At 57.0% G+C, this 11624-nt stretch overlaps 1 protein-coding gene across 1 annotated transcript in view; it reads right to left on the reverse strand.

Moving 5' to 3' along the window:
* The window catches only part of CLCN7 (chloride channel, voltage-sensitive 7), a gene marked incomplete at its 5' end in the record, with an annotated part of 12213 nt that extends 924 nt beyond the window's left edge, over positions 1-11289 (reverse strand). Inside the window, 21 exon segments of the mRNA XM_010024620.1 lie at positions 1-42; positions 134-266; positions 561-646; positions 785-912; positions 1198-1249; positions 1575-1744; positions 2989-3082; positions 3368-3506; positions 4317-4377; positions 4899-4953; positions 5278-5394; positions 5855-5919; positions 6345-6438; positions 6608-6691; positions 7252-7314; positions 7699-7779; positions 8529-8638; positions 8970-9102; positions 9679-9744; positions 9975-10046; positions 11218-11289. The exon segment at positions 1-42 is cut by the window's left edge and continues 23 nt beyond it. Coding sequence (XP_010022922.1) covers positions 1-42; positions 134-266; positions 561-646; positions 785-912; positions 1198-1249; positions 1575-1744; positions 2989-3082; positions 3368-3506; positions 4317-4377; positions 4899-4953; positions 5278-5394; positions 5855-5919; positions 6345-6438; positions 6608-6691; positions 7252-7314; positions 7699-7779; positions 8529-8638; positions 8970-9102; positions 9679-9744; positions 9975-10046; positions 11218-11289 — 1917 coding nt within the window.
* Between the last annotated feature and the right edge of the window lie 335 nt (positions 11290-11624).

Consider the following 11624-nt stretch of genomic DNA (forward strand, 5'->3'; position numbering starts at 1 on the left):
GATGAGCTGGGAACGTAGGATCAAACCCCGCAGTCCTGCCACCTGTGACAGAGCACGGTGCATGAGATGGGGCTGGGGGCAAGGGCGAGGGTCCCACCCCTTGGCCAGCCCTCATACGTGGCTCCCAGCCCACCTGTGTGGTGCCAGGGTTGCTCTCCACCACCGGGAAACCGTTGTGGTTGGAGGAGGTGTCGCTGAGGATGTCCACAACTGTGCCCACCCGCTCGATCCTCCGCAGGCAGGTGACAGGAGCGCTCATGACCTCCCTGCAGGGAAGGCTCAGTGTGAAACACAGCCCCACGTGCAGCACAACCCAAATATCCCCCCCAGAACACAAGCCTCTGCAGTCCTGATGCCTCTTCTGTCCCCAAAACCTGCCAGAGATGTGGGGAGGGAATGCATTGCAGACCAACTCCCTGCTGGGGCAGGAGTTGGGCTGGTGGCATCACACAGCAGGCTCCTGGGACCAACATGTGTCACCACCTCCACTTCCAGCTCAGGCCAACAGCATGGTCCAAAAGCTGCTGCCCCAGGAGTGGCAGCATCCCCCAGCTGCCTACCTGGCTGTGAGGGAGTGGGATGTCACTGGGGCCTCCCAGTGCAGGAAGGGCACACTCTGCAGCTGGATGTGCATGTCGTAGAGCCCCTGCAACAAGAGCCAAGCCATCAGAAAAGCCTGCTGAGATGCCAAGGGGTACAGCAGCTCGCCTCAGAGAGAGGACACCGCTTGTCCTTGGCCCCCAGCACCACCAACCCTGACCCTGGCAAGCACACTAGTCCTCACCTCCACAAAGTAGTCTCCCACAATCTTTGCTGTCATAAGCACCAGCATGATGGGGAAACCATAGGTGACATTGCCTGTTGCCTCCATCATGATGACTGTGAGACTCAGTGTCATTCGCACTATCCCACCTGCAGGAGACACCCAAGGGGTTTAGGACTTCAGGAAAGCAGGAAACATGAGGTGATGGTATAGCAGAACACCAAAGCTGCCTCAGTCTCTGCATGGTGATCCTGGACTGCCCACAGAGGCAGCGGTACCCTGGACAAGCCCAGATCTCACCAGGTGAGGTGCTCCAGTGCTGCCTGTGCTTGGCAAGGTGGCTGGGAAGCTGACAGCCAGGCTGGGCTTCAGCTGGGGAAGCAGGGATCACCTTTTCCCATGCCACCTTGACCCCAGCTCGAGCAGGAACTCACCCAGCTGTGCAGCAGCTCCCATCAGGGCGTATTTCCCAGGGTCAGCCCAGATCTGAGCATAGGAGAGAGAAGAGGCTGAGTCAGCTGCTGGCTCCAGGGCATCCAGAGACAGTGAGCAGTGCCCTGGCCCCCACCCTCCCTCCGAAGTGGGGAGGAGTGCCTGAGGCTGCCTGCATGACCCAGTGGCTGGCAGGGCTCTGCTGGGACATGGGAAAGCCCAGACTCAGCTCAGGAAGACACCTCACTCCAGACCGCTGTGCCAAGCTCTCAGCCAGCTCCATGCACTGCCTGCACATGCCCTCTTGCCCAGAGGCAAGGGAGGAGGGCTGGGTGCCGTGTCTCCCATTGCCCAACACCCCTTCCCACCAGCAACTCACGGAGCCTTTGGTCAGGTAGGACAGGGAGATGCCAAAGAGCCTTCCCCAGGCAGCGCCAATCAGCAGGGAGGGGATGAAGACCCCCGCGGACACTGTGAGTCCATAGGTCCAGCAGGCCAGGAAGAAATACATCAGTGTGAACATGCCCAGTGTCATGGGGTTGTAGGAACCTGAGGTGGAGAGAGAATGGAGTCAGTGCTGGTCCTGCAGCTGGGGCACCACGGTGGGCTGCACCCACAGAACAGACAGCAACAGCCCCACAATGCATCCCCAGCGATGAAAGCCTCTCTGCCATCCTGGCAGCACAAGCCTTTCAAACCAGCTCTTTAGGTTATTTCGGCCTGCTCAAAGGCCCTGCCAGCCAGTGCCATCTCATCCCATTGAATCCAGCACACGCCTTCCCTTCATCTTGTGACCCATGACGACCCGTTCCCTCCCAGCCCTGTGGTTCCCAGCCTCCTGCAAGGCATCATGATGAACTCCAAAGCCCCGAGGGACCGCCAGTGCTGGAGGACAGAGGTGCTGGTGAGCTGGCAGGCTCTGGGATGAACTCAGCAGAGCAGGTCTTGCAAACCCTGTCCTGTCTCACAGCTCCCACGGCTACTCCAGCCAGTCCCAAGCTGCCCCATGGCACAGGCTGTGCTATCACACAGAGACCTCAGGACTCAGCCAGCTGCTATATTAGGATTGCTGAGCAGCTCAGTCTAGTTTAAACGAGCACTTTGCAACCTCTCCTTCACAGAGAGGTCAAGAAACTGAAGCCCTGAGCCAGGGAAGTCCCAACACTGTAGGAAGCAGCCCCAAGACACAGGATGGTCATCACTTGGCTTCAGATGGCCAGGCTGCGCTCTCTGGGCTGAGGATCTAGAAATGTGGAGCTGTCTGCTCCCTGTCCACGTGCAGCTGGGCATGAAACTCAGACTAGCAGGCAGAGAGCATGCTGTCACGACACTAGGTCCAAGGGAAATAGGAGCTGGAACCTGGGAGCCAAATTGCATTTCTCAAGCAAGTCCAAACCTCGAGATCCACCTCCGCAGCCTGCCCAGAAGGTAAAGCCATTCTGGCGCAATAGGCCCTGCTAATTGAGAAAACAGCCAGAGATGTTTCTAGGATGGACCTCAGACAGCAGCAAGGGTCAGACACGCTCCCACACAACTCAAAAATCCAGGTCCTCATCCACAGCCCTCTGGCCGAGCACACAGGTGCCACCAGCTCAGCATCCATCCCTCCTCCTTCCACCACTGCGGGAAAGCAGCAGGCATGGTGCTTTGGTGGATCCCATCCTGCCCTCATGGGGCTGTGCTGATTAACTCCTGCCTTGTCCCACGAGCAACCAGGAAACGGGTCAGCCACCTTGCATAAGCCCAGCTCTGTTCTGCTCATGTTCAAGGACCTATTCATCAGACAAACAGACCTGGAGCATCATGGAAGAGGTTGACGACACTCTTCTCGGGTGTGTTGAAGAAGGCAGTGGCCATGGAGTTGTACTCTCCATCAGCACAGAAAAGCTGAAGGGGGAAGAAGACAGAGTTAGAAGTGTCAGATCCAGGCTGCCCTGAGGCAGGGAAGGCTGCCAGCTCTGGGGGAAGTGTGCTGGCAAGGAGGCAGCTCTGGGCAGCAAGCACAAGCAACACCATGCTTTGCTCTGCAGCTCTGCCTGTCACAGAGGGCACTGGCTGTGAGGTCCAGTGCCACAAAACCCAGCAGGGTCTTGTCTTGCTGCTCAGTCCCCAGCTTCAGACCAGGCCCAGGGTGCCCCCTACATTGGGGAGCCATCCTCCAGCATCTCCTACCTGCAGGGGGTATGCCACCGTGCTCCCCTGGATGGGCTGGCAGTCTCTTGAGCAGTAAATCATGACAAATCCCACGGTTGCTGTCACTGCTGCCACCAGCATGGCCTCAACCACCTGGAGGCAGGGCCGGTGGATGTACCTGCGAAGGGAGCAGAGGAGTGAGGGTGGCACCCAAGGGTGCTGCAGGATCACCCACAGCCTGGTTTGGCACCTCACATCAGGCATATGGACAGGCTGCTCCCTTCCCAGACCCTGCCAGGCTGTCCTGTGCTCTGTTCTCTGGCAAAGCAGTTGTGGGGACTGGGGTGGGAGGCCAGCAGCAAGAGCAGCTTTGCCCAGTCAGCCATAGCAGACCTGCCGCTGCTGAGAGCCGGGCACAGATCCCATCGGAAGCTTGGCGTTGTCTGGCCATGGGCACAGTGCAGAGCTGAGCCCAGAAAGCTGCAGCCCAGAAAGGCCACGTGAAGCACTGGAAGTTGCTGTAGGCCCCTCACTGCCTCACAGGTCATTCCTCCCTGGGGCCATGAGGCCAGTCCCGGTGTTTGAAAAGCTGGTGACAAGTATTGCCCGCACCAGACTGGGCTTGGATGGCTTTAGCAGCTCTCTCGTTACTCTCAGAAGCACGTAACACTCAGGTCTGCTCAGTGTTTGCAGTTCTTTGGGCCCTCCAGTCACTGAAGGGAAATACTTAGCCAGGTCAGAGCAGGGAGGTTGGACCTAGATGATCCTTTCCAACCCTAACCATTCTATGATTCTGTGAACAGTGGGTCACAGCCTTGACAGCAGGCAGCGAGAGGCAAGTGGCATCTTTGCCTCCCAGCTTCCAGGGGCTGCTGTTGCTCATGTTAAGAGATGACAGCCTTGCTCTGGTTGGAAATGCCACTTTGAGGGCACACAGAAGGTGCCAGCCAACCCACGTCAACCACCTCAGTTACCCATGAGCTCTTACCTGATCCGGAACATTGTTAACCAGTAATTGAGGGCATTGAACAGGGCCCCAAGGATCCCGCCTGCAAATGCAGAAGGAAAAGCTCAGCACCTGGGTCCCAGGCTCTCCTACATCTGCCCAGGACACAAGGAACCTGTAAAGCTCAGGAAGACACCAGCAGCCCCGGGACACGTGGACGCTGCCCCTGCAGAGACAGCCAGGACTTGACACCAAGAGGAGCCCGATATCAGCAGCAGGGGCCAGTGTCACAGCGCTGGGACTAGGCAGGCGAGGGACAGGCCAACTCCACGGGGATAAGGACAGTTTGTTTGAAAGCAAAGGGCTGCCCACAACTGCGATGCACTAACCCCACTCGGTGACTCTCAGTACATGGATTAAAGCAACTTGCCTTTGCTACAAGGGTAAGTTTGGGCCAGGATCCAACTCTCATCCCCATGTAAGCCCCAGAAGCAGCCTCTGCTCCAAAGTTTGATGCATTTCCCATTCTCCCCAGGAAACTCTATCCCAAAGCTTTTTAGACTCAGGCAGAGAACAGAGGAAATTATCCAGACTAATCAAATTGAAAGAGCAGCACTCTCTTACCAACCACTCCCATAAAGATGAAGATAGGAATTTCCTGGATCGTGTATCCCATTTTCTGCAAGAAGGAAATGGATTTCAGATCTTCTGGCCCATCTGCAGTCCTGCAGCTGGTCACTGCTGGGACAGCACAAGCCTGTGGTCCCCAGAGCTGCCTCAAAGCCTCCCTGGACACTCCACAGCTCCCAGACCCAGTCGTGGCTGCAGAAAAGGCTTCTGCTGGGGTTGGTGGAGCTGGGCTCTGACGAGACCCATAGCCTGTGAGGGCAGAGCCTGCCTCAGCCTCTGGGTGATGCTTTAGGACAGACTAGTAGCCCCAGGCTGCTGTGCGCTGCTTCTAACCCCACAGCAGAGCCCTACATAGGGAACACCTGTGCCATACCTCGTTATCAAACCTGCCAAAGTTGATGAGCCCAGGGCTGGAGAGATCCCAGGCATTGCCGTGGTAAACGCTCAGGACAGAGTTCAGCGTGAACGTGGATATCATGGAGGCAAAGAACTGGAAGGAGATGCAGCCTAGTCACTGCCAGACACCCCCAGCCCCAATCCCTCACCATGTGACCCCCACACTACCCCAAACTGCTCCTCCAAGGCCCTTTGGGAGGGCTTGGTACCCACAGTGTGGTGGCGGCAGGAGGCCATGTTCCCTGTGGCAGCACTCTGGGCAGCTTATACCAACCAGGGACTCACTCCTTTTACCTCTCTGTTGCCCTAGGGCACAGCCCAAGGCAGGTCCCTTGGGAAGGGGTTGGCAGCAAGATGGAGCTAAGCCAGGACCAAATTCAAGCTGAGGACCAGGGCACAGAAGGGGAATGGGATGCTGCTCTCTGGGATGTGCTACACATGGCTGCCTGGCTAGGGCAGGGATGGCAGGAGGCTGGGACTGCAGGGCATGGGGAAAAGGCAATGCCTCACAGTGAAGCCTTCCTGCTTTACTGCTCCTGCTTTCCAGCACTCACAATTCTCCATGTCAGAAACTGGTTCCAGAAGGAAGCCCCTTCCTCCAAGCTAAAGAGGACACCCCCTGCAAATACAAGACACAAACACCTTCACAAGGGGCACATACCACAGACCCCTGGCCCACAGCACCAGCTGAGGCAACTAAATTAATGCCAGCCCACGTGCCCCACACAGCCCCAGACCTCACAGGCTCCAATGAAGGGACCAGAAGCCCACCAAGCCATCAGTGATGGCGCAGTACCCTCCACCACCCTCCTCCATCCCAGGGAGGCAACATCTGGTATCCAAGACAGATGACCCCCCACCTCCTCTCTTCTTAGGACCTGCAAGGCATGGCCAGACAGTTTGGAGTAGCGCTGAGCACTCTGTGGGAGGACTCCTGCAGTGCCCTAGGCAGATCCCAGCAGCTGCCTCCGTGCAAGTGGGAGCCATGTCCTAATGAGATCCACATGCAGGCAGTGCTCAGTGTCAGGGAGCCAACACACGTACCCACGGGGGCACCAAATGCAGCCGAGACACCAGCAGCAGCTCCAGCTGAGACAAAGTCCCTCTTCTCTGTGTCTCTGCGGAAGTACTCAAAGATCTGAAACACCAAAGTAAAGGCAGGTTTAGGGATGACGACAGGAATGAGTTTAGGGGAGACACAGGGTAGGCCATATATGGCCTAAGCCACTAGCATGACCCAAATGAACAGCCCAGCTCAGGCACAGGAGGGGCACCTGCAGTGCAGCCCCTCAGCCCTCAACACCAACCTTGAAGTCTCGCTTTAAAGACGTGGATCTTCCCTGGGAGATCCCGGCAGCAATCACTGCTCCAGAGTGAATCATGGGTCCTTCCTATGAGCAGTAGAGCAGAGTGAGATTGGAGACAGAAGAACCCCAAGGACAGCGAGGGATGGATGAATGCTGCTCACCAGGTTGAAGAAGCTGCCAGGAGGATTTGCCTCTGTAAAATACAGACCTTGCCATTTTCCCCCCTTAAATTTTCATTCTGTGAAGTGGATCCTGTGGCCACCTCCTGTTCTCACCAGCACTCCCTCCAGCCCAGGAGACAGAAGCATCCCTTGCTTGCCTTCAATCCCAGCAAGTATAAAAATTCCAATGAGGCACCCAGGTCTCCCCCATCTAACATTTGCAGGGACAACCACTGATGGATATAGGCTGCTGCTCTCCTGCCCTCAGCCCAGCCACACACAGCCTGGCTTGGTGGCACCACACATCCTAGGGGCTCCCCAAGCCTGGCCATGCCACAGTCACCTTGGCCAGCAGTGAGGGAATAAAACCAGGAAGTCACTGCAGGGTCCCCAGCACAGGGCCGGCAATGGGCTGCAGCATGCGTGCCAGCAGTGAATAACAACATGCCAGCAGCGTGCCAGAGAGCGCTTTGTGCACATCACCTTCCCAACAGCCAGGCCACCGACCACCGAGAGGATGACTCCACAGACTTTGATCACCAGGGTCTGCAAAACAGAGATGACAGGCTCAGCACAGCACATAGTGGCACAAGGAACGCGACCACATCAGCCATGGGGAACACAGACCCAACCAGCCACAGGAGCCAGTGATCCCAGGGAGGTTGTGATTCTCATCCCCCTGTTGTGGCAATGGGGTTGGCCAACTTTCTTCTTGGCCAGAGCAAAAAGTTACCCAAAGCTGTTCTTCCCAGCACCAGCTGCTCATCCCAGCACAGGAGGCTTAAGCATCCGACACCGGGGGGAACAGCTATGCAGCTGGCCGGTGCAGCAGGGAGGCTAGGAGCTGGTGCCAGCTCCTCTTCTGCCACAGCGCAGCAGGGACCACCCCCGAGAGCAGAAGAAACACATCCCACACCTCCTGCTTCCTACCTTGAGGCGGACAACGTGCGGGATCTTCACACCATTGAGATAGCATTTGATCTGAGGAATGCCACTGCCAGCTGCGACAGGCTGTGGGGAGCAGGGAGAGCATGAGTGCCTGCCATGTACAGGATGGGGACACACTGGCCACCCTGTGTCTCAGCACAGAGCACATCAAGCGTAACCTCAGGGAGGCTCAGAGATGAGACCAAAGACTATCTACAGCCTCTGGAGGTGGGCTTCAAGGAGGCACCCATTGCCCCTAACGGCAAATGTGCAGGGAGAAGGACCTGGCTGGGTTCTTGGGGGACACTAGGGTGTTCCCACCACCATGCCATGGCTAGAGGCCCAGCACTGCAGAAGGCTCACACTTGGTGGCCAGGGAGAGCAAGGGCAGAGCCACAATGCTTACTGCTGACTCAGAGTGGCCTACAGGGAGTGATTGCCCACTCCCAGCCGTAACCGGCTCCAGTCTCCGGCCTGTCCTCTACAGCATGTCCCCAAGGCACCCGACCAGTCTGCTCTCTGCCAGCCCTCATGAACATCCAACACTGAGAGCCCGAGCAGTGCTTGTGAGAGCTGCGCCTGCACCCGAGGCTGAAGCACACCCTCTGTCTCAGGCTTGGCTCAGCACTGTCAGTGAAAACCCCAGAGAAACTCGACAGCCCAGCTAGAGTCATCGCTGACAACTGGGGCTACCAAGAGCCAACCTGGCAGAAATACATTTGCTATTACATGAATTTGTATGTTTTCTGGAGGCATGATCCTGCTTCCCCATGTAAAGAACTGGGGCAGAAGGCACAGGGATACACCAACCCAGACCAGCTCCAAACTCTTACCTCTATGAAAGCAACGATCACAGAGCCCACCATCACCACGCTGGCATTTAGGGTGGCCCAGAGTAGCAGGGAGAAAGACAGACCCCCTTTCTCTGTGAACTTGTCTATGTCTGAGGAAGCAGCTCAAGGAAAGACCAGTATTGGTTGGGTACCATCCCTCCCACCGTAAGAATGTGAGCTAAAATGCTTCTTAGGCTGTGCCAGCACAGCAGATCCTGTGCACTTAGGGCAGCCTGGGCTGCTGCAAGGAGCCTCCCCTGTTACAGCAGTGCTTAGCCACAGCTCTGCTCTGCAGAGTGGCCAGGCACTTGGCAGCACATTGGGTGGCAGAGTCTGTGCCACCAAACTCAGGCGAGAAGTGCTGCCCTCTCCCCGAGCACCCCTCTTGCAGCTACCAGGAGCTTCCAGCTGGCCGATGGCTATGGCTCCATGGGAGGATACTGCCCTTCACCACCCGGTACTTCAGCCCAGCCAGGTTCTCCACCACGATGTCAATGAAGCAGGCGACGAGGCCGGTGAGGATGCCGATCATGGCACAGATGACCCAGCGCTTGATCTCCACTGTCCGAAAAGCCTGAGGGGCAGACAGACATCAGACCCACTGCCACCCAGCCCCGGCCCTGTCAGCAACGGGGGGACCATAACCCACCCAGCCACCTTCCCCAGCACAGCCCCAAGCCTGACAGCTCTCCCAGGAGCTGGAAAGCAAATGCTGGTTCACCCAGGATTGCAAAGCCTGGCAGTGCTCCTCTGTGGGACTCCTAACAGCTGACTGCGTTTCCAGCTTGCCTGCCTCTGTCAGGCCTCTCCCGTTGGGCTGTAGCACTACAACTCCCGTTGTAGTGCTGCAGCACTGACTCCCAAAGCCCCCAGGGCAAACGCTTCACATTGCTTCAGAAGTCCATCTGCTCAGGGACCTACCCCATGCCATTGGCCACCGCGTGCACACAGGCTAGCTCCTGTTCAAACCATCCTGTGCTGGGTCCTTGCTCCTGAGGTTTTAAGACTTGTCACAAGTTGGCTTATCCTTAAACCCACCCTGGCTCAAGCACTGCTCTGAGCACAAACTCCTCTGACATGGAGAAGCTCCCAGGCAAGGGAACAGCTTCCCTTGGCTATCCCAGCTGCAGGGTCAGTGGGCAAGACTCACTGTGTGGTTTATCCTCCTCTCCTCCTCCAGGAACAGCTGGTTTTCACTGTTGTCATAGTCCAAGCTCTAGATCAGGAAAAGGAGATGCTGTTACTATCTAGTGCAGGGGAAGAGACACTTGTGCTGGGGGGGCTGCCCTCAGACCCTCACCTCTGCCCCTTCACACCCCTGTGTCATTTGCTCCCTCAAATCAGCTGCTTCCCCACTGAACCCCCCCCTTGCTGGGCAGCCACAAGCCCTCACCCTCGTATCTCATCCACTGCATCCTAGAGGGCAGAGCTGAGACAGGCACCTACCTCATACTTAAGCGACAGGAGCTTCTCGTTGTGGGGGATCTCGTTGGGACGCTGCCGAGGGAGCTCCGTCTCCTGCGGGATGTGATGCACAAGTCAGGACAGCCAGGTCTCAGTTCAACCCTCCCCTCTGGCACATAACTGCAGGTTTAACACTAGTTTTCACGCTCAAGAGAGGCAGGGAGGACTGCAGAGTGCAAGCTGCCTGGCAGGCTGGGATCTGGAATGATTTTCCACCAGCTGGTGGATATATGGGATTTAAGGCAGCTGGAACAGGCTGTGAGGTGTACACCTTCATCCACCCTCAGGAGGGACTTTTCCCCAAGAGCAGATGGAGGGATTGCCCAGCCAGGGACCACACTGCCATGCTGATCCGGTGCTGCCTCCAAGCAGCTCCATGCTCCAGAGGAGGGCAACCTTTCACCTCGGCAGGAAATTCCTTCAGCCGAAAGCAAGAAGCTATTTCAAGCAGTGATTTCAAACCATGTTTTTGGGCAGAAACCAAATTCTGATTCCCGAATGCCTTTGACCATGCAAGCTGTTCCCAGCTCCAAATTAGGGCATTTACTGAGGATGCGGGAGGCGCCCCTGTGGCAGCGGCACCCTGCACCCTTCCCTGGCCCTGCATTACAGCTATGGCCAAAGCAGGCCCAGCCTGTCCTCCAAGGCACTGGATTAAGACATGTTCCTTCCCATTTAAGCATTCCACAAGAAATATTTAGCAAAAGTCTTCTCATTTGATCTTTCTACAGCCCCGGAGCTGAGGCAGGAGCAGCTGGGGAAGGAACATTTTCAGGCTTCAGGTGTGGAGGGATAACTTGAAATTCGAGTGGTTTTGCGGATACCCCCTCTGTTGCTATCCCTGTCCCCAAGGCTGAGACATCTTCCCCCAGCTGCTGTCACACTTCACCCCGAGCTCTGCAGCAGGAGAAGGAGTTTTAAGGAGCAACCATGTCAACAAGGAAGAAATCCCTCCCCATCAGACCCGCCTGTGGCCCCTGTGCTGCCACCCAAAGAGATGCTGTCCTTGGGCCAGCTTTCCCTAGCTAGGGGGAAGGAGCAAGGATTAAGGCAGAGGGCAGAGCAGCAGGCACCACAATGATCACCCAACCCAGGAGAAAACACTGGAGTCCTCATGGAATAAGTGGGATGGGGGGACAGGGGGGAATAAAAGCAGTTATAAGTGATGTCAGTGGAAGATGAGAAGGGGGCTTACTAACAGTGGGCCCCGCTCTGTGCCACTCACCAGCTCGTGCACATCCTCGTTGAGGTCCACATTGCTCAGCTGCCCGATGCGCAAGAAGGAGGAAGGAGTGAGCTGAGGAGAGAAGGGAAGGAGGGGTCAATTCCCAAATAAGTCTGGCAGGAGGAAGGAGCACCCACACGGGTGCTCATGCTCTACCCCCTTGCTGAGCTCTGCCTGCCCACCAGCAGACGCCCCTGAAGCACAGCACCTACAGAGGACTGCTCTTGGAGGACACACTGGGGAGATGGAACCCACCACCCCAGAGGCAGCAGCAGCCTGCCAGGGTTTGGGTCAGCTGCTCCGGCCTTCTAGCTGGCAGAGCTGGCTCACCTGCGGAAGTGCCAGACAGCAGCAGCTCACTTGGGACTGGCAGTCCCGAGAGCTGGTGAGAGTGACCAACAGCCACA

Source organism: Nestor notabilis, unplaced genomic scaffold, assembly GCF_000696875.1.
Source record: "Nestor notabilis isolate BGI_N333 unplaced genomic scaffold, ASM69687v1 scaffold29461, whole genome shotgun sequence".
Taxonomy (NCBI): Eukaryota; Metazoa; Chordata; class Aves; order Psittaciformes; family Psittacidae; genus Nestor; species Nestor notabilis.